Source organism: Oreochromis aureus, linkage group 7, assembly GCF_013358895.1.
Source record: "Oreochromis aureus strain Israel breed Guangdong linkage group 7, ZZ_aureus, whole genome shotgun sequence".
Lineage (NCBI taxonomy): Eukaryota > Metazoa > Chordata > Actinopteri > Cichliformes > Cichlidae > Oreochromis > Oreochromis aureus.
In genome coordinates, this window is record NC_052948.1 from 61,116,489 (window position 1) to 61,138,755 (window position 22,267).

The following is a 22,267-nucleotide window of genomic DNA, read 5'->3' on the forward strand; positions in this document are numbered from 1 at the left end:
ATTCAAAAATAACTTTGCAAACAGGAGAGACACTGGATCAATAAACTCGAGGACGCATGAGGACAGTTGACATTGTCCTTAGAACATTTACATTCTATTTGTTTTGCTATTTTTGGCCACCACGGGTGGCCACTCTTTCGTTTCAAAGAGATGAGTGCTCTTCCTCTGCACCAGTGTTGGGTAAGTTACTTTAAATTAGTAACTTAGTTACATTACTAGTTACTTCTCTAAAAAAGTAACTCAGTTACTTCAAGTTACTCGTTACTTTCAAAGTAACTAGTTACTAGGGAAAGTAACTTTGGTTTTACTCAGAATTCTCTTGTTAATGTGTTGCTTCCGTAACTGGATACCCAGCCAGACTGCCGGTCTTCTAGCTTGCTTACTTGCCACAAGTGCACTGTGCCACCTACCAATAGAAAGGAAAAAATAATGTGCACATTTCCACGAGAGAAATCCCACGCCTGGACCGTCGTTGACCGCCGCTATGATTCTAGCCTGCTTTTTACATCCAACACAAAAACTGCAGTCGTGGTGCTTTTGATTGTACTCAGAACTCGGAAATTCTGCCTTCTGAATAGGAAGATGTAGGTAACACCAGACTGCAGATGAGCTGCATACAGAGCTGGACTGGGACAAAAAAAAAAATCATCCCGGCATTTTGACTAGAGACCGCCCGCCATTATAGGAAAAATCATAAAGCCTTTGAATGAAAATAAACACTGTTGTGACAGTGATGTACACTGTTCTGATGGTATATATGTATCAATCTATCAATTGTTTGTTGCAAGACTCAGATAATTATTTTTTTAAAAGCGAGACATTTTAAATGAGAATAATAAAGAAAAGTATTTCCTTGTCACCCCCTTTCCCTGTTAATGCCCTACCTGCCCCCCTGGCAACACTTTGCTAGACCCGCCCCTGCACAGTTACCAGCTGTCAGCTACATAGAAAAGGATCCTGGTGTTATTTGTCTCTCAGAAACAGCTCATAACTTCCCTTCAACTCATTCATGTCACTTAACAGGTAAACCTGTTTCTCCATCACCTGTTCAGCTCTGATGATTCAGTAAGGACATCTCCTGGTTTCATCTGCATGTTTCCCTCTCACCAGATAACCAAACCGATATCATGACCAGCAGCTTTACAGCTGTGGCTCCAGCAAACATCAGCTGATACTAGAAATTAATATTAAATAAATTCTAACAACAGCTGATCAAGCTTAAACGTGCTGCTGTTGTTTAACGCGACATCCGCTGGTTTCCTCTTTCTGGCGCAAAGTGGGCGATAAATAAACAGAGAGAAAAGCCGATCAGCTGATCATTGATCAGTTTCGTGATTGAAGTAGAAACAGGAGAGGAGAGAATGAGAGAAGAAGAGGCAGCTGTGCAGCTCCAGCTTTGTGTCTTTTTCATTGTATCTGAAGTCCGGGACAAACTGTGTTCCTTTTCACCTCAGTACGAAACGCGTAATATTTTCACTGAATACCAGACGATTCTGTTTTTTAGGGGACGGTTGGCAACTCTAATAATTAACCATATGAACAAAATAAAGTTCAACATCAGTAACATAGCACCCACCCAGCTGTATAGAAACTCCGTCATGCTAGCTAGCACGCAGTACGAAAATGTCAGCATACCGAAAATAAACTCCACCTAAACTTGGTTTATATCTGACTCAGATAGACTGCAGGTCATAACTTCTTACCTGAAGTTCAGTTCACCTGACACGCGGACCGGCGGCCGCTTCGGGTCTCTCCTCTTGCCTCCCTTTTCCTTCATCCACCTGCTGGCTTCCACCACTTGCTAATGTTATTGAATCTGTGGAAGCTCTCGCGATATCCACCACACGTAAGTAACGAGTAACGAGCCTATCTAAATCCCAGTAACGAGTAACGCGTTCCTGGTTTTGGCATAATAACTAGTTACCGTGCTCGTTACCACAATAATAACGTAGTTACTGTAACGCGTTACTTAATAACGCGTTAGTCCCAACACTGCTCTGCACTGGCTCATCGGCTCACTGTCCTCCCCAGTTGTGTTGGTTATCACCATGGCTGCAGAAGCTCGAAACTGCTGAATACTTCTGAATAATTCAACTGAGCTCGCATTGCATTAATAGGGGGGGGGTTAAGTTTTTCATTACAGTGTCTCCCTGTCTGCAAGGCCCCTTATCATAACTTCTCTAGCAGGCTACAGTTTCAAGTGCCCATCCTCCGTTTTAATAAGGGAGTTAACCAAAATGTTGTTGGGCATTAGCCCATATCCTCTGCTGCGTCCAGCATCTGTGCTTGTTGCACCTAGGTTTGACCATCCTTTTGTTTTGCAGGTACATAGATTTTGCAGGTTTGGCTCACTGAGATTTTGTGAATTCTTTGCGTGTCCTAATCAGAGACCAATAAAGGTGCTGCTGATTCTGTGCTTTATCTTAAGCTCCAGTTTCTGAATCACTTTTAATGTATACTGTACCATTGCTACTTAGTGGGGTAAAGTTATGTTTCACGTATTGTTTTGATTGCCCAGATTGTGATAATATCGTGTAAAACAAGAAAATATTGTTTTTCTATGACGCACGGAAAACCATTGAGGACAGTAAACAGGTCGCTGAATTAACATAGTGGCAAATGAATGCCAGAAGTATTTACATTACTATAAATACTTTTCCAGTAAAAGTTCCTGACTCACTTGTATTTACAGTAAATTTGCTGTAAGTGGAATTTACAGTAATTTGCTGTAGGTTTGCATATAAGTGTGCAACTCTGCCTGCCACACACAACTTAACATGACATATATGTCTCTTAACTTGGACTTATTGGTAATTCTACATGTAGAGCTATGTTAATATCTACTACAGCAATGTAGTTGACTTGCCATTAACTATAATCTAAAATCAGATGGGTTTTTTTTAAACCCTGGCAGTTTGTGGTGTCTGCCAAACATATTTGCTTTTCCAAGATGAGCTACATAATTGTCTATATGCTTTTCTTGTTTTTCTTTCTCTTTTTCTTTTAACTGTTTATTTATTCATGTCCATTATTATTTCTATAAATAGCCTAAGGAGTTTGGAATGAAAATGACTAGACTTTCTTTAAGTTGCTAATAATTTAGGGGTACAGCAATTTAAAAATTCTGTTACCTGTGTGGGTATCTCTAAGTTCAGTTGACTGGGAATAAATCTTTTCTCCGTGTTGGTCATCAATTGCTGATATTCAAGAAATTTACTGTTCGTGAGCCTATATTTTGATATGCATGCTTGGAATGAAATAAAAAATTGTCTTGAGTAACATGTTCCAGATTTTTTATTCGTTTTTTATGAAATGATGGAAAATTCAGTGTTTTCTTTTTCGGACAAATACCTGGATTGTCCCACACCTCCAGACTCACGAACCGACCTCTTCTCCCCCTGGGCCTTTTGGACTGATATTAACATTTTATGTCAGGAGACTGGGATGTAATTTTCTTTGTCCCATTCAGTGCTTTAGTTATTCACATGCTAAACTTTGCTATGAAGTTTTGGGTGAAAGCTGCAGAAACGTCAAGTAAAATTCAGAAACTTGTAAAACACGAGTAAAGAAAATTTAAAACAGGGATGTTAAACTCATTTTATACTGTGGGCCACATACAGCACACTTTAATGTTAAGTGGGCCAGAGGTGTTAAACCCCCCTTTTTGTCACTGTACAGAGGTTTAACTGCACATTTAACCCTGGAGATGTCTTAATATAAGAAAAAGAAGTGCAATTACAACATTACCATTACATCATTTTTCTGCACAGCAGAGAAATGCTGCTGTGGTAAACAAACGCTACCACCCCACCCCACCGCAAACCCACACACACACATACAAACCTCACCCCTGCCAACCCACCTCACTAATCTGAGCCATGGTCTGAGTAACGCTCATCACTCAGGCCATCCACACAAGGACCCTATTCAGTCTTTTATTTTTGCATATCTTTCTCTTGATTTTATATATTTGTCCCATTTGCTACTTATTCCTGCTGTCTACTGTCCCACAATTTTGTTTTATGTACACAATGACAATAAAAGACTGTATTCTATTGTATTCGCTTCTATACTAAGGCTTTTAAAGCAGTTATGATGTTTGATGCTAACAAAAGGCAAATCAGAGATTTTTACTTTTCCACAGAGTGCTTTTTCTAAAACTGTTGATGTACTCTCGTTGATGGAGTATTCTGATACGGATGAGAACATATCTGTATGTGTGATTGTCCTCAGAGGTTTTTGCATTCCCAAAGAAAGTAATGCATCATCAGAATATAGGCCTACCTTATGTTCAGTCTGACTTTCTTTAAAATCTATATGTTTTGTCAGATTGCTGTTGCTAGTGGGTCGATGAAAATGACAAAGGGTGAGGAAGAAAGTGGGCAACCCTGCCTACAGACTCTGTAGACCCTTTGTAGACTGAAGCTTTGAAGATTGTTTGTCCTACCATATTCATTTGAAGAGCTATATCGTGTTTTGATGTAGTTTATGAAGAGTAAACCAAATCCAAACTTGTGTAGAACTACTAGTAGAATTTTCCAGTTACCCTATGAGCTATGAGCATGTTCATATGAAAAGAATATCATTGGCAAGATCTAGGTCTAAGTTACCATGGTAGAGAGTGAAGTACCTTTGGAAAACTGAAAACCAGGGTTTAACCTAAATTAACCTCACTAAGCCCGTTTCCTGCTCGCAAGTACAGGACTCTGGTGTGCTTTGTTTGCAACACAGATTGGTTGTATACAACACAGCGTTATTTCCATTGGAAAAAGAATCCATTAACAAGATTCATGCTTACATAACCTTTCAGAAACCCTGAGAAGACATGAGCATGACAGAAACGTTTGCAAATGGAAGCCAACCAAATAAAAGCACTGAGTCGATCATAATCATTGTTATGCTAAACCAACACTGGACACACACCGTGTGAACAGAAATACAATATTTTTAAAAAAAACAAATATGCCTGCATTTTTCTTCTTTTGTTTGTTTGCTTTTTAAATTGAGCTTACCTTCACACCCTGCCTGTTGCCAACCAACCAGATAGATTCCTCAGAATTGGTACTTTAATACACGTTCAACTCATTACTCCCTCCCTTATGGGCCATGCAGTCAATGTGAAAAACATGAAAACAAAGCCTGAGCCTGGTTCTGGGAGTTTCTTCCTTTTAAAAATTAGTTTTTCCTTCCCACTGTTGCCAAGCGCTTGCTCACAGATAGTGGTCCGATTGTTGTTGTTCTCTATAATTTTGTAGTCTTTACCTCACAATATAAAGCGCCTCGAGGCAACAGTTGTTGGGATTTTGCGCAATATAAATAAAATAGAAATGTTTTAGTGTGTGTGTTGTTGTATTGTTGTGTGTGAAAATATTTTTTGTGACACTGATAGAATAATGATTTTTATGGCATTAAGTTTTTACTTTCCTTGTATCCTTTTGTGTGGTTTGTTCAGAATTTAATCTGACAACAGTAAAATCGTCAGAAGAAAGAGACCCATCTGGCACCTGAAGAGAAAGGATTTTCTTTAATAAACCCTAAATACCTGAACAAAAACAATCACCTCTTTATGACATCACACAGATGCAGCAGTAACAAAAACTGTCTAAAACTGAGTGTTTAAAGCAGTCTGGTGGCCATGTTTAACATGAACATCCACCATTGTAACAGCATAAATAATGACAAAAATCACCAAGAGACAAAAAGAAAATCATAGCAAATTTGCACATTTCAAATGATTTTGATTTTTAATTCCCCACTTCCTCCTTTTGATAATGAAAATAACTTGCTTGGTATCTTTATGGCACCATGTGGCGGTTAGCAATGTTGCCTCACTGCGCAAAAGAGGGTCACAGGTTTGACTCCAGGCTGGGGACTTTTATGATTCTGCACATTCTCCCTGTGCATGCATGGATTTTCTCCAGGTTCTCGTTCTTCGTCACAGAGACATGCGTGTGGTTAGGTCAGTTGGTTGCTTTATACTGGCCTTAGGAGTGAATGGTTGTCTGTCTCTCTTTGCAAGCCCTGCAGCACACTGGCGACCGGTCATAGGCCTCTCACGCTATGCCAGCTGTCACAGTGTCTTCCTTTCTTGTGGCATTTTGTGAAGCAGAAGTTCTTACTTTGCAAAAATGGTAGTAACATAAAAATAATTTAAAAAAATAAGCACAAATGTGAAAAATAAGCAAAATTTGCCACGTGTTCTCGTCTTGATGATAATAAACTTTAATAGCTGGGAGTGTTTTCATAAAACTTTGAGATTATTTTGGCATTGTTTTCACTGGGATGAAGGATTAGAAATCTTTATGTTGAGGCTCTGTCTCTAGAGCAAAATAAAGTGGAACTTGGGAGAAGCAATGAAACACTGAAAAAAGAGATGCAAACAAGGGATGCACCTGTTTCCTGTAAGACCCAGACTCATATCCTGTTTTTCTCTCTGCAGCTGAAAGATAAGCTTTTTGGTGACCAGTAAGAGCTGGATGGAGGTGGAGGAGGGACTTTGGGCAATGATGTGGAATCAGTTGTAACAGTAGCAATAAGGTGTTAAAAAAGAGTGCTCTTTCATTCAAACAGGAGACTTCCAGTTTGAAGTGAGACAGCACTGTTACTGGTTATATGGCTCTTTGTTACTTTGTCACTGCATTCCCAAAAAACAATGGTCAAAGATCCTGTTTTGCGAATGGACCTGTAGTCCTTAATGATTCAACATCTGTTGGTGAGATTTCTACAAGATGCTGCACATACTCCCATAATTAAATCGCACAGTATCACCAGCCAGTGATGGAGACAGACTACATTTAACAGGGTTGTACTGTTACTAATATGATCACAATAATGACTTTATTTATGTTAAGCCTTTATAAAAAGCAAAAAACAGATTACAATATTCAAGCACAAAGCCAGAAATGACAGATTAGAAATGAAAGAAAAGTGAAACAAAACTTCTTCATTTCAGCTTCTTCCTTTAGCGGTCGCCACTCTGGATCACTTGCCTCCATCTCAATCTAGCGTTACGATCCTCCTCTCTCATACCAACCCTTTACACATCCTCCTTCATTAAATCCATTTACGTGCTCCGCGAGCTCCATACTTAACATCATTTGCCCAATCAGCTATTCCTCTTCTGCACATATGCAAACCATCCCAGCCTCTCTTACTTTGTCTCCAAAGCATTCAACTTGAACTTTCCTTCTGACATGCTCATTTCTAATCTTGTCCCTCCCGATGACTCCCATCTTAACATCTTCAGCTCCACTTCTGTCTTTATGTTAGTACCACTGTCTCCAAACCCTACCTCATACCAGCTCTCACTACCATCTCTTTCACTCCTGCTGCTATCCTTCTATTACAAATCACCCCGACACTCTGAGACACAGACACTCACACTGTCTGTTGCTTTGGCTGGTTGATCCCAGGTATTTAACTCTACCTTGTCCATCACCACTCCAAACAAGAAGATGCTCAGAGCCGATCCCTGATGTATTTCCACCCCGACCTTTAATCCATCTGTCACTCCTACTGCTCCTTTCCTTGCATGCCTTGTGCAAGGACTTGTGCGTTTTCCTCCTATAGGTCCGTCCTTACAGACTTCTCTGTCAGTCTTGACTTCCTCATGCAGCACCGCAGTTCTTCTCTTGGGACTCTACCCCTATCTCTCTGTAGTTTCTGCAGCTCTGCACATCACCCTTGTTCTTGAAAATTGATTTCTCCATTCTTTAGGCATCCACAAAAATAATGTTAAACAATCTGGTTGAAAGAAGTCCAGTGCCATCTCTCCTAAAGATCTTCATATTTCACAGGTATGCCATCTGAACCACCTTTCCACTCTTCATAGTGTAATATGTGAAATAACACTCTGCACTTCCTGACTCACTTTCCTCCATCCATCCTCCTCTCTTTCTCATTTTCATCATTCATTAGCTCCTCAAAGTACTCCTTCCATCTTCTCAGCACACTCTCTTCACTTGTTAGTACATAATGATCTCTATCCTAAACCACCCTAACCCAACGCACATCCTTTCCAGCTCAGTCTCTGCCTACTCCTTTCCTCCTTCCTTAGTTCCCAGGCTCACATGCAATACCCATAAGCCTTTTTTCTTTTGGACACTCTCTCTTTCCTGTACACCTACTCTCCCAGCAATCCTTCCAGCTTTCTTCATCTCCTTGACTATCCCACTTTTTCTTTGCTAACGCCTTTCTTTAAATATGTTCCTGTACTTTGTCAGTGCATAGAAAGTCACAAATCATCAGCATAATGAATGATATAATAAAAAGCAAAAATTGTGAGATTGTGAGGACAGCAGTCCACCTCTCTTAAGCTACCTTCTTCTGGGACCTAAGCAGGCATCCCAGTCTGAAAAACGCACCCATTTGATTATTTTAAGGTTTTAAGTTAAGAATGTGACCTCTTTGATTGTCAGGTATAATATTCCAGTCACACATTCTACTTTATGTTTGTGGTGTTGTTGTATTTTAAAGAATTTGTAAATGGACATCCTGCATTCAGTGAGCCAGGGGCAGACGTTCCAATGCAATGTCGTCTCTGTGTCTCTTGGGTAAAGTGTAGTTGATAATAAAACACCTTTGATGTTTTTGTATAAGAGCATGCATCATGCTTATCATCAAATCAAATCAAATCAAATCAAATCACTTTTATTGTCACGTCACATGTGCAGGTACACTGGTACAGTACATGCAAGTGAAATTCTTGTGTGCGAGCTTCTCAAGCAACAGAGTTGTGCAAAAATACAATAACGTAAAACAAGCAAAAATATAAGAATGGCTAAATCTGAAAGTAATAATTATATGTACAATATATAAGAGTATATGCATTACTGGATCATAAAGATAATGACATCAACAGGAAGCGAGCCAAGACTTTATTGATATGTTCAGATAATCTGACCTTGAGAACAAATAAAACTTAGTGCCCACAGAATGGTTAAACATAATCTTTCTGAGGTGAAGTTGGTGAGCTGCTTGGGTGTTACTGAACTGTTTCGTCCAGCACAAACTTTGACTGATTGGTTTAAATGAGCTAATGCTCTGGTACAGGCAGAGAACCACATAAACACACACACACATTAAAAAAGATCTCTCTGGAGGGTGAGTCACAGGGAGGAAGAGAGACAGGCTATCCACCCAAAGTCAAAATGAAGTAACTGCACAGCCTGCTAGTGTGAAGGGTACCGTACTGTGCACGTCTCGAGCCACCCCTTGTTTCTGCATATTTTGTTTCCAATTAGCCAGATTTTCTTGTAATGTGTAAAAGTGTTCTTAAGCATTCAGAAAATGCTTTTTAAAATCAACTTAACACTGATCTGTAAATCATTCAAGTATAAAAAAGGCTCCTAAATGAGTTTCTCGATGTGTGGAAACCAGTGTGGTTTCCAGTGTGTAGAAACCAGTGTGTGTAGAAATCAGTGTGGTTTTTACACATAACAGACAACTTAGCAAAGAACCAATTTTAAATTGTATTTTTAGGCATTTTGTTACTAGCAGTGTATCTCAGAAAATATCATTTGTTGCCCTTTATTTAGTTGAATCTATGAAAAATACCCAAAATAACTCAGTTTGATGGATATGAAACGGTACTTCTGCACCTGTATCCTTAAAAGTTTTAAGGAAACTGGACAAATGCATAACGGTTATCTGAAAATTTTGTCCTTAAGAAATAGGGGGGGGATCCATCAAAGACAGACATCAGTCATCAGAGGTCAATTGATCCAATTGATCTACTGTTTACTGAAGCCTGATCAGAAATTCTCTCAATGCTGTCAAGAAGCCAAACTATCTATATAATTGGTTTAAAAAGTTGTCATACTAAATATTGACTTTCAAACTTACATTTATACAGACTGTAGTTTTCCCTTATAATCTGTATTTCCATGTATGTTTGCATGTTTGTATGTTGTTTCAATAAATCACTGCCCCTATTTCCCGTTTTCTTAACAACAAATAAAGAAATGCGGGGTGTCTCAAGAATTTTGCACAGCAATTTAAAGCGAGAACTTGGTGACATATTAAAAGGCTTGAAAGTAAGGTCAGCCATTCTAACCCACTCTGCTCACAGTCTGCTGGCTGTCCACGTTGTACGCACGCTGAATAAAAACATCTGCTGTTTGTGCAAAGCCCTGAATGACTAAAAGCGGAAAAAACACAGAGGAGCTTGGACTGCTACAAAAACATCATTCAGGCAAACCAGCAACACAGACTCCTCCTCCTCCTCCTCCTTCAAGCACCAAAGCTTAAAGGGCAGGTGTGATAAAACATCAGACATTAAGTGTTATTCACCTCACGATTAACCCTATCCCTTCTTCTCAAGCAGGCTTCCTGCTGGTATTTCAGAGGCCATGACTGCACATTTATGACCTCTGGTTACTCGCTGCCCTCCATCAGCTCGGTTGTTGTAAAGTGCTTTCACACAGGAGGTCATTAGATCATTGCATGTTAACCCTATGACATAAAATGCCTTAAGATGAATATTGTTGTGAGTTGGAGTTATGGCTTCCTGAAAAGGCCACAAAACATGAAACACAACAGGCTGCTTCAGAAAAAGTCTGAATAATTTCTAAAAAAACAATAAATAAATAAATTAGGAAAATAAATCATCACACACTTGTTTTGGTTAAAGCAGACACACATAGTTAAACTGTAAAAAATATTTGTTATCCATTATGCCACAACACAAAAGACTGATTCTGCCACATACACTCATACTGTAGCACAAACTCTTCTCATATTTCCTAAACAGTTGTTAGAAAACAGCAACAGAAAGAAAATAATACACTTTTCAGAGAAACAACTAAGCAGCTCCATTAGAGGAGGTTGCTCCATCGCTCCTCCAGTTGTAAAGAAAAAAGAAAAAAATCTTCAGGATTTGCCACATGGGATTTATTTCATACAGAAACTCCTAAACGTTTTTCAGAGAAATAGCTCTAAACTGCCATAACTACAACAGACAGTTTGTTTTCAACACTGCCACACCCGTGGACGTTCGAGATAACGCGACATCTGTGAGTCCTACAGCTTCAGTGTGGTTTATCGTATAGAGGCAGCTGTTGAGTTGTGCCAGCGTAGGTCAGTCAGCGCTACATGCACTGTTGTCTCTGCACAAAAGAAGCAAACTTGAATGTTTCCAACCTAAAGACAGACTGATTCTGATCTTTAGCAAATATCAAAGCAGTTTTATCATTTAATGTGCAGCAGTGTGACAAACATGGATGAATTAGTGCTGGTTGTACTGGTGTTGCGGGGATGCTGGCTCGTCCTAATGTGTGAATGTGTTTCAGATCACCAAAGCAGGTTTTCTGGATGATGATGGGACAGCACTTAACTGCTTACTGTAAACCTGAGTTAACAAACAGGAGGCAACAGCAGCAGGAAGTTCAAAGAGGAACAAGGACAAAGAAGATTGTGGGCAGCCTGCGTAAGGGGGTCGAAGCACTATCTCTGCATCATGACATGTGGGGTTTTCCCACTGGGACTGGGACAGTTGTCAAAACCTGGTTCTGGAAAACAAATGTCTGAATGCGTTCAAAGACCCAGAGGAAGATGAGGAGGATGCTGACATATTGAATCCAGGCAAATTTGATGGTTTCCCAGAAGCCAGGACGATAGGTGGAGGGAGAAGTCAAGGCAGAAACAATGACAAAAATTAGACACCACACCCCAGAATCAGGGGTGTCAAACATTAGGCCCTAGGGCCAGAATCGGCCCAAAAAAGACTCCAGTCTGGGCCTCTGAACTGCTTTGGAAAATGTCAATGCGAGGGCACAAATTTTAAATTTTTAACTGTATTTTGGCACAGTTTACAGCTTCGCCTACTACTAATGACCCCTTTTAAGGTCATTCATACTACACCAAAGGAATTAAGTAATATATTAATGATTAAATAACAGGAAAGTTCCTGTTTGTTCAATATAATTACATGACAGTCTGAACAATGAGCTACTTTTTCTGTAGTTTTACACATTTGTTTCATTTACCACAGCAGCATTTCTCTGCTGTGCAGAAAAATGACGTAATGGTAATGTTGTAATTGCACTTCTTTTTCTTATATTAAGACATCTCCAGGATTAAATGTGCAGTTAAACCTCTGTACAGTAACAAAAAGGGGGGTTTACCACCTCTGGCCCACTTAACATTAAAGTGGGCTGTATGTGGCCCACAGTATAAAATGAGTTTAACATCCTTGTTTTAAATGTTCTTTACTCGTGTTTTACAAGTTTCTGAATTTTACTTGATGTTTCTGCAGCTTTCACCCAAAACTTCATAGCAAAGTTTAGCATGTGTATAACTAAAGCACTGAATGGGACAAAGAAAATTACATCCCAGTCTCCTGACATAAAATGTTAATATCATGCAAACGGACTGAACTTTTTAAAAGTAAACAGTCTTCCATAAACAAAACTCCTGAGGGGATCCAGTTTCTACCAGCTCAATTAAAGCACTTAGTAATTAAGCTAATGCACGTTACTCTAACTCACCAGATTCACCAGCTGTAAAACAAGCACCTCAATGAGTGTTTTGGACATTTCCTTTGTACTAGCATGGCAAAAGCATGCCGGAGGACTGACAAGACTATATAAAATACCTCAGAAACTCAAAATTGAGCAGTGCACGAGAAAAACATGCCTGCAGTGTCCCACCTTACATAAACCTTACCCATAGAAAGTATTCAAAGATATATTTTTTGAAGGTTACTCTATGTGAAAACAAACATGTCCAACCATTTGAATGTATTTATCCAAAGGATATCTGATGACCTCCACAGGGTAGCGGATTTCAGCTTTAAGCTCAAAGGGAGCAGCAGCAGCTCGTCCTATAGTCCACAGGGGCATCGGGCAGGACAGCACTGTGGTCACTGTGGCAGGAAAACAAAATACACATTTACAACATTTGACTAAATCCACATCAAACCGAACAAGAGCAGCGCCTTTGTCAACTCACAGTTTCTGTCCTGGTAGGTCCTGATTATGTTCTCGAGGTCATACGCACTCGCAAAGGGGCTGGAGCCGTCGATCACCGACTCCTTAGCATCAACGCAGAGGAAGAGAAAACATAGCACATTAACATATAAACATCCCCCATAGCATGTATTAACACTGACACAGCAAAGATGCATGATGTAGTACAACTATATATTTGTACTGTGATTATTTCGATATCTAAAATCAACGTGCTGAAGGGCACAGGTGCTGGTCCTCATTAATACTGTACAAAATCATCTTTATCGATCCAACCATTTAATTTAATTATTTAAGAAATAGGAGTATGACTGCATAAAGCAGAGTGAGTGTACCAAATAAGCAGCGTTAGACCCGCTCAATCAGCTGCTAGCAGTTCTTGTACCTACGGATGGACAGACATCACTAGATGAATTACTCTGATATTAAAGTAAACATTAAATAAATACTTCAGGAGTATTTTATGCAGATTTGTTTTATTTTATGTGGAGTTACATTTGCTGAGGATGTCTCGGTCACACATATTCTAAATAATGACATCATATGGATACAAATATGGGCAGGTGCTTCTTTGACACTATCATGTTTACACCCAGTGTAAAAGCGTGTTCAGTGGGCTGTTGCTGTGGTAGTGAGTGCAGCACACAGAGGCTTGCCTGTACAGAAGACAGTAAAGATAAAAAGCTACTGTTCTGCTGTGAATGACCCTTCTTATAAAGCAAGACGCTTGGGATGTGGTTGGTGTGTTTAATTTAACATTAGCAAACATTGTTAGCAAACCAAATACATGCATACTACAATGACACTAACCACTGAAGCACGAACCTTTTGGATATCAGATCTTAAAAGTGCCTTTCTGCTCTGCTCCAGGCTCAGAATGTGGTAGCAAAGCACTCATCTACTCGAAAGGGTGTAGCAAGAGAAAAAGGTGGTGATCCCGTGTCCTCTTACATTATAAATATTGTAGAGCCCCCTGTGAGGCAAAGGCGTCCTCTGCTGCAGCCTCAGGTCTCCGCTGATGAACAGCTTCGCTCCGGGGACACAAGAGGAGTGCTGCACGTATGCCAGACTCTGCATCACCACGGTGGACATCCGCTAGGAAAACAACAACAACAAACATTTCGCTCTGCTTGAGCTGAACAACTGGCCGTAGACGGTCCTGAAGGCCCTGCCATGGTGCTGTCATACTGAAGGCCACATTTTATTATTTACAACACTTTGAAATACCCGTTATTAAACAGGTAATATTTATTAACTATCAGGAAAAATGTGTTTAGATATGTAATAATTGGTGCCCAAGCACTAAAAGTGTGAAGGTTATTTTAACTGCTCTGTTAATTATCAATATTTAGGCAAATGAATCGCTTTTTTGAGGCTTAAAAAATTCATGAAATTTTGCATACGCCTCAGATCTGGTGAAAATTTACATAAAATTTACATATTTTACTGATTTAGCATTTCAAAATGGCTCTAGAGCGCCACCGATGCTGGCTATTATAAAGTACTACAGACACATAGCTGAGCTACATGAGTCAAATTTGGTAAACATGTAGCAGAGGCCCTCTCATTGTTGCTTGAATTCTATTTTTAGCAGGCAGAGTGAGAGAAATATTGACATTTAGAACTGCTTAAAAGGCTATAAAAAATCCCCAAAGCTACTAAAACTGATAAAAATCACATGTGGTGAGCTGTGCCTCTCAGCTCCAGCCCCACCATTACCTCACATGCTTTATCACGTTTCATAACATCAGTTTCATAAGTGAAAGAAATAAACTTTTTATGGCTCCTTCTCAGGTTTAAAGTTTGTAGGAAGGCTTGTCTGATTAAAGTCCTACAGAGGAAAGGTCAAACCTAAACTATCTTAAGTCAGTAACGTGGACCTCTAGGCCATCTTATTGCTGTTGGTGCCTTTTTGGGGCATCTTTAGTGGTGAACCATGTTATTTATGGCTCAATGTGCAACCTTTAATTTGCACTAACTAGCTGAACAGATTCATAGAGCGTCTGTGCGAGTGGGTAATGCTGTGGGATACATACAAAGAGCTGGTAGCTGAAGGTGAGCAGCAGCTGAATGCTGTACACCTGCTCATTGGGCTTCAGAGGAAGCTGCAGCTGAAAGACCAGGAGGTCCAGTTTCCCATCCTGGTTCTGGTCCTCTTCTCTCACCTGCAAAGTGCAGTCACAGAAGAACAAAGCAGACTTTACTGTTATTAAAAGTAAAAAATCATGTCTGTCCACTGTTCACTGTTTAGTATAAACAGTAACAAACATGATGTTTATTATGCAGGAACGGGCACTGTTTTAAATCAGGGCTTGCTGCTTAATAAACCCAGAATTTGGGAGTTTTCCAGCTTTTCGATGACAGTAAACTCAAACTGAGCAGCAAAAGCAATGTGAATATGCTCACTTGGACTACAAGGAAATATAACATAATTGACAACGGATTAATTATTGTATGAAATAAGAAAATCAAGGTAATACCCATGTGAGGCCCGTCAGTAGATTTGTGATGGTACAGTACAGACTTACCTAATGTTTTTGTACATTTATTACAATTCGCTGTGGAGCTGAAAAAACAAAAAAATAAATGCCAAATCTGCAGCTCTTCTATACTGACTGATTTTTTGTGGCGGTGTTGTATCGACATGGGGACACCAAACATTGATATGGCATTAAATAAATTGAATAATTACAATGAACAAGAAGCTGCATCTCATGCACCACCATCCTGAGATAACCGAGCAAACTTTCCATTCAACTGGCTCACCTGAAAAACATTGCTTCACTGGACACACTCGCCTTAACAAAGCTGCCTCCTAATTCAAAGCAAGCTAGCTGCTCAGCCACATAAATGAAATTCAACAGCAACCTTGTGACATTGACAAAAAATACCCACAGTACTAAATAATAACATAAACACCTTAAAACCCATCAAGGTGGCATGCTAAGTTATCATTTAATGGTCACGAGCCTGTTTAGCAAACCGCTTCCATGAACATTTTAACATGGGAGTCTATGGAGACTGCCATACTCTTGGAGACGGCCCCAAAAGGGAATCAGTGGAACTGCATGTTTTTGGCACTTTGGCCTTAACTTCATTTTTCAGCCCCATAAGTTGCTGCTTGGGTAGGGCTGCTCGATTATGGCAAAAATGATAATCACAATTTTCCCTCTGTGAATGGTACTCATGGCCATTGATCAGTGTTCTTTGATCAGTGGGTTTTGGTCAGTGATTGTTGATCAATGGTCATGGGTATTTGCATAATTATGATTAAGGAACTGACCTCACAGCCCATTGTTCCTTCAGTGGGCTGGTTTCAGTCATTATGCAAATGTACTGTTTATAAGGTTTAGGGAAACCTGCAGTCAGCTGAGACTGAAGAAGTCACTTGGATGAGTGACGAAACGTTTCTCCCACAAAACGCTACGTCCAGATGAACAGATTCAACTTTTGGAGATAATCACAATTATTTTCACTGAAATTGAGATCTCGATTATTGGACGATATTTACTTAACAATAACAATGTATTGAATAATGGCTTTAAAGATTGTCAAAAAATAGTATAAAATAGTGTGCAAATACTGATTACAGTGGAAATGTTTGCAATATAAAAAATAAAAGAAAAATGTAAACATCTATGTTTAGTGAACTTCAAAATACTGCATAATATTTGATCCACGTCTGACTCCGCGAACCCATAATGTTTCCACACCACTGAAGTCGTTTTATCTCTCTTTTCAACCAACGGCATTCTTTCTTCAGCAGCCGTTATCCTCTCCTCTCCAAATAACTTCTGCTTAGCTTTCAGAGCTTCCCTCGGGTCCTCTTAATTGTTGTGACGCGTGTTCAAAACGCAGAGAGGTGCGCTCGATTTGCCACACGGAGCAGCGCAAGAGTAAAGCACGAGGGAGGTGCTAATAATCGGCTCAGTCATTTTTAATGATCGTTGAAAGCCCAGATCGTAATCGAGATTAAAATTCGATTAATTGAGCAGCCCTATGCTTGGGTGCTACTAATGAAAAACACTGACGCACTAACTAACTGGTTACATTTCTGCTGTTTCTGCTTTTTTCTTCAGAATAACCTTTTAGGGTATTTTCTGCACACTTATTAAAGTGAAAAGCACAATTCACACATACACAGAATGAGCACGAAAATGAAGCTCATGCCACGGCAAAGTTTCTTACTTCTAAATTATGATTTTAGCATTACCACTAATCACCTGTCTAATCTCATCTAATCCAATCCAGTCACCTGCTAACCAATCAACTGTGAACACAGTGCTTAAGTTCATTACCTAAATATCATGGTCCGCAGGTCTTTCCTCCCTGCAGCTGTCAGACTGTACAATCAAAACTGCTCCCAACAAACATAGAGGTTTACATCAGCGCTGTAACTTGCACTATTTTATCAACCGATTCACACTATAACCAGGGTTTGCCTCTTATCTGTATTTAATTTAATTTAATTTAATAACTGTACAGTACTCTGTTTTTGGTAACCATTCAACTTGATGTAAATATGTAAAAATTGTGTATGTTTCTGTTCTGTGTCTTGTGTACTGTTTATTTGTATGTGTCTTTCTTGCTGCTGTTACACCCAAATTTCCCCTTGTAGGACAATTAAAGGATTATTCTATATCTTCTATCAATTCTGCTGTAGTTTGTTACCAGAGAACTGATTTGAGTAGGGTGCTATGAACACATTCTTACAGTGACTGCAGGAATCCGGAGGTTGGCTCCTAGCATGTTGTTAAGTTGGGGGAAGGTGCTCCAGGCGACATATTCTCCCTGAGTACTGGTTGCTGCAACAAGCAGAGTCTGGTACTGGAATCTCACAACTGGCTGTTCCTCATAAGTGCTCCTTTTTATCCAAAAACCTAAAATTAAAAACAAGTTTGAAAACAGCGAGCACATATTTGTATCACTTATTATGACTCAAACTGTTCAGTTTTCTACAACTACCTACTTGGTGTAATTACAAACATATGCAAAATAAATCAGACTAACACCCATTTCAAAAAAATAAATAAATTGGTGAACCACTCCGTGGAGGTCTAGAGACTGGAGTTGAGATTATTGTGTGGGGAAATCCCACTAAACTCCAGTAAATCAGCAGTTTCTGAAACACCCAAATCAACCGGTCTGGCTCCAACAACCATGCTGTATTCAAAGTCAGTGAAAATAATAATAAATTACCCTTCTTAAATTATTCTCATTTAGAAAACAGAAGCAGCTTGATGATGTTACTGACGAATTCTGTTTTCAACTCTGTTGTCATTTTACACATGGACACCACCAACCACTTGTTTATCAGTTGTAATAATAAACATGAAAATAATTACTGCCTGTGATGCAATCAAACAACCACGCGCAATGCTTTCTGTGTGTTTTCTTTTTAAAGCAGACATGAATTAAGCGTTTTAATGTTTCACAGTCATACAAGAGCAATAAGAGAAACCAGGAGCCTGTGATTCCTGACGGAGATAAATGAAGTCTGATGAATGAATCTTAATACGTGTATAAAAGCTTCAATCTGGAGTTTTATCAGTTTAATTTAAAACTTCATGGCTTATGCCATGCTTTGATACCTAGCAGACTTGGGAGAATAGAGGAAGTGCCACAGGATTTTGCCTTCCCAGCTAACATTATTTACAACTATGGAGATCCCATTGCGTGGCGCAACCCTGGTGCTATTCCATGAGTGACGTGCAAACAAATATTTTGCTTCAATTAGCGTGGCATGCGTGGCTGCTAAAGGGTGTAGTTTTTAGAGCGCATGTAGAGTTTCTGGACCGTAAATGTACCTTGGCTCCTGTAAGCAACCAGCAGAGGCGGGATGTAGGTGAGGCACAGAACCACAACCAGGAACAGCGTGGCTTTCGTGCACACGCTGGTTTTGTACCGAATCAAAGCCGGGTGAGAGTACACCTCATAGGAAGCCATAAGTGTGCTGGAGGTATAAACAGCTCAATCTTCCAGATAGCAAAGATGCTAACCGACGGAAAAACCCTCGGAGGACCAGCGTGGGCAAACCGACAATAAAATGCTAAGGAAGCATAAATTATCCCTTAGCCATCCAACCGCTTCCGTAATGAAGTGACTCTAGTAGGGCATTGGTCAAAAAACACAGTGAATTAACGTGCTATTTATGTTAGCACCAAGTACCGCGCCATGTTCCTTCCTAGCTTAGCGTCTGGCGGTTGCCATGGCTGCCAGTGTTCGCGTTTGTGCTGCATTCACGCGATAGCAGCACGGTGAGCACACTTAGCAGAGGTCACACAAAACAGAAAAAAAAAACAGAAGCAGAAAAGCTTTGCATGCAGGGATTCCATGTTTTTGTGCTTACTTTGCATTTATTTCTTGTAATTTGAGGATACTTTGGGTCTCTGATTATCTTTTAGTTTTTCTTTCACGTTGTTTTGGGTCTCTTTGCGTCTCGGTCGTTTTGCATCTGGTCAATTTGCATCTGTTTCAGGCCACTTTTGCGTCTGTTTTAAGTTGCGAACTGAAAACAGACGCAAATACATGTCTGCGAACATGTCTGTTGTTATTTATTTATTTTTATTACTTTCTGTTCATTTTGCATCCCTTTAAGACTGTTTTGCATGCCAATCCAGATATTCTTTATTTTTCACTATGCAGTCACATAACGAAATTTTGTGTGGTAGTTCTCATCTTAAAACAAGACATTAGTTGCTACAAGATATGTAAATAATTATAAATATACTCAATAGAAAATTAATCAAAATTAAAAATAATTTTGTGTTTGTTACTATTATTATTATTTATTTTATTTTTATTTATGGATGGTTGGATGGGTTCATTATGCATTAACACGGATGTCAAACTCAAATTTTACATTGTGGCCCACATACAGATAGGTGGGCCAGACAAGTGAAACTCTGCTTATTGTCATTGACCAGAGGTTTAACTGCACATTTATAGCCCAAATAGTTACATGATAACGTTTTTCTAATGTAGTTAGTGAAAAAGTAACACCAGTCTTAATGACTCTGGGCTTAAATTGTAAAAAATTAATGTGTAAAATTACAGAAACAATTTTGCTATCTCACTGTCTAGACCAGGGGTCAGCAACCCTGGGCGCGAAGGGTTGACTGTTGGCACGACCATAGCTGGACTGGCCATCAGGTATATCGGGCATTTGCCCGGGCCGATGATTTTTTTTTTTTTTTCTTGTACAATGAAACAATGAAAGGTGGTGGATTGGCCAGATGCTGGCCGATGTATAAAAATAAGTCAGTTGTTTGGTGGTGGCTATGGCGGAGCTTCCACAGAGGCCAGCGGGTGGATGAGGGAAAGGGGAGGCAGGAGGAGGAGAGACCGAGTGTCAGGTGAACTTAACTTCAGGTAAGAAGTTATGACCTGCAGTCTATCTGGGTCAGATATAAAACAAGTTTAGGTGGAGTTTATTTTCGTTGTGCTGACTTTTTACAGTCAGTTACAATAACTCGTACTGCGTACTAGCTAGCATGACGGATTTTCTATACAGCTGGGTGTGTGCTATGATGTTACTGATAGTGAACTTTATTTTATTCATAAGGTTAGTAGAGTTGCCAACTTTCCCCTAAAAAACGGAATCGTCTCGTATTCAGCTGAAAAGGAACACAGTTTGTCCCGGACTTCAGCTAGGATGAAAAAGACACAAAGCCGGAGTGTTTCTGTCTTTACGCTGTCAGCTGCCTCTTCTTCTCTCATTCTCTCCCCTCTCTCTCCTGTTGCTACTTCAATCATGAAACTGATCAATGATCAGCTGATCGGCTTTTCTCTCTTGTTTGTTTATCGCCCACTTTGCGCCAGAAAGAGGAAACCAGCGGATTTCGCGCTAAACAACAGCGGTACGTTTAAGCTTGATCAGCTGTTGTTCGAATTTATTTAATATTAATTTCTAGTATCAGCTGATGTTTGCTGGAGCCACAGCTGTAAAAGCTGCTGGTCATGATATCGGTTTGGATATGTGGTGAGAGGGAAACATGAAGATGAAACCAGGAGATGTCCTTACTGAATCATCAGAGCTGAACAGGTGATGGAGAAACAGGTTTACCTTTTAGGTGACATGAATGAGTTGAAGGGAAGTTATGAACTGTTTCTGAGAGACAAATAACACCAGGATCCTTTTCTAAGTAGCTGACAGCTGGTAACTGTGCAGGGGCGGGTCTAGCAAAGCTTTGGCAGGGGGGCCAGGTAGGGCATTAACAGGGAAAGGGGGGCACAAAGAAATACTTTTCTTTCTTATTCACATTTAAAATGTCTCGCTTTTAATAAATAATTATCTGAATCTTACAACCAAAGTTTTTATCAGATGTATAGAATGTATAGAAATCATACATATACCAACAAGACTGTACATCACTGTCACAAAAGCGTTTGTTTTCATTCAAAGGCTTTATGGCTTTTCCTATAATACCTGGTGGGCCGGTCTCTAGTCAAAATGCCCGGGCCGATTTTTTGTCCCAGTCCAGCCCTGGGCACGACACGCAGTGAATTAATCTGAGAAGGTGCATTAAAAAAATAAATGGCCGGGCCAGTGGCGCACATCACAAATTAGCTCGCATAGACACATTAATTGTGCCGCTTCTTAATGATGGTATCTTAGCTAACAACCCCAACTACCAGATTCAACTTGTAATTGGCTAAAAATAACTTAGCCTACCGGTGAGAGGGACGTTGCTAGCTGGCAGTTTTTTCAAGCGATGTTGAAATTTCCACATTCCGACACTTCAAATGCTTCAGGAGCTGCCCGCTCAGTGCAGCATCAGCACAGCGGAAATACACAGATACATCCGTAGACTCGAGACAGAATTCACAATGCGTTTTTGGGACTTTCAGGTGTATGGACCAATGTTTTTTTTTCTGATCAAACCAGAAAGCTTTAATGAGCAGCTGGATTTGTCTCACATTAACTGGCTGAGTTAATGCCAGGTAATGCGACATCAAAATGCAGCTGATTGAAATAAAAACCTCGACTCTGTGGGGTCAAAGTTTGCAGAAATACAGACACAGCTGGAATCCACAGCTGTGTGTGTTCATGGAGCTTGCATTTTCACCTGCTGGACATCACTACCTGACAAGTTTAACTGTCTTGAGAACATTGCAGAGGCCTTATTGACAGTATTTGGCTCTACATATCTGTGTGAGCAGATTTTCTCTCACATGAAGAGTGTCCTCGGGTAGCCGTCTGAATGCTGGACACTCGGAGACCTGTGTCTCTGAGTGGGAGACCAGAGATCACATTAACATGTGTATCCCTGTATTAACAAACATGCCATATTGGCCCAGTT

At 39.9% G+C, this 22,267-nt stretch overlaps 1 protein-coding gene across 1 annotated transcript; it reads right to left on the bottom strand.

Annotated features, from left to right (window-relative positions):
- Positions 1 to 10,868: 10,868 nt before the first annotated feature.
- tmem231 (transmembrane protein 231) lies at positions 10,869 to 19,188 on the bottom strand. Its single transcript, XM_031742558.2, has 7 exons — positions 18,773 to 19,188; positions 17,679 to 17,845; positions 15,002 to 15,130; positions 13,917 to 14,060; positions 12,949 to 13,030; positions 12,757 to 12,862; positions 10,869 to 11,616 (listed from the first exon to the last, which is right to left on the bottom strand). Exons 1-7 carry the CDS (start codon positions 18,909 to 18,911, stop codon positions 11,454 to 11,456), a joined length of 930 nt encoding a protein of 309 aa, XP_031598418.1. The 5' UTR covers positions 18,912 to 19,188; the 3' UTR covers positions 10,869 to 11,453.
- Between the last annotated feature and the right edge of the window lie 3,079 nt (positions 19,189 to 22,267).

Bases quoted from the DNA above. Each gene is read 5' to 3' on its own strand.
- tmem231 (XM_031742558.2), bottom strand. From the start codon at position 18,911: ATGGCTTCCTATGAGGTGTACTCTCACCCGGCTTTGATTCGGTACAAA. The intron at 15,131-17,678 runs GTAAGAATGTGT...TGCACTTTGCAG, and splicing joins TCCGGATTCCTGCAGTCACT to GTGAGAGAAGAGGACCAGAA. The intron at 12,863-12,948 runs GTGAGTTGACAA...TTCCTGCCACAG, and splicing joins GACCTACCAGGACAGAAACT to TGACCACAGTGCTGTCCTGC.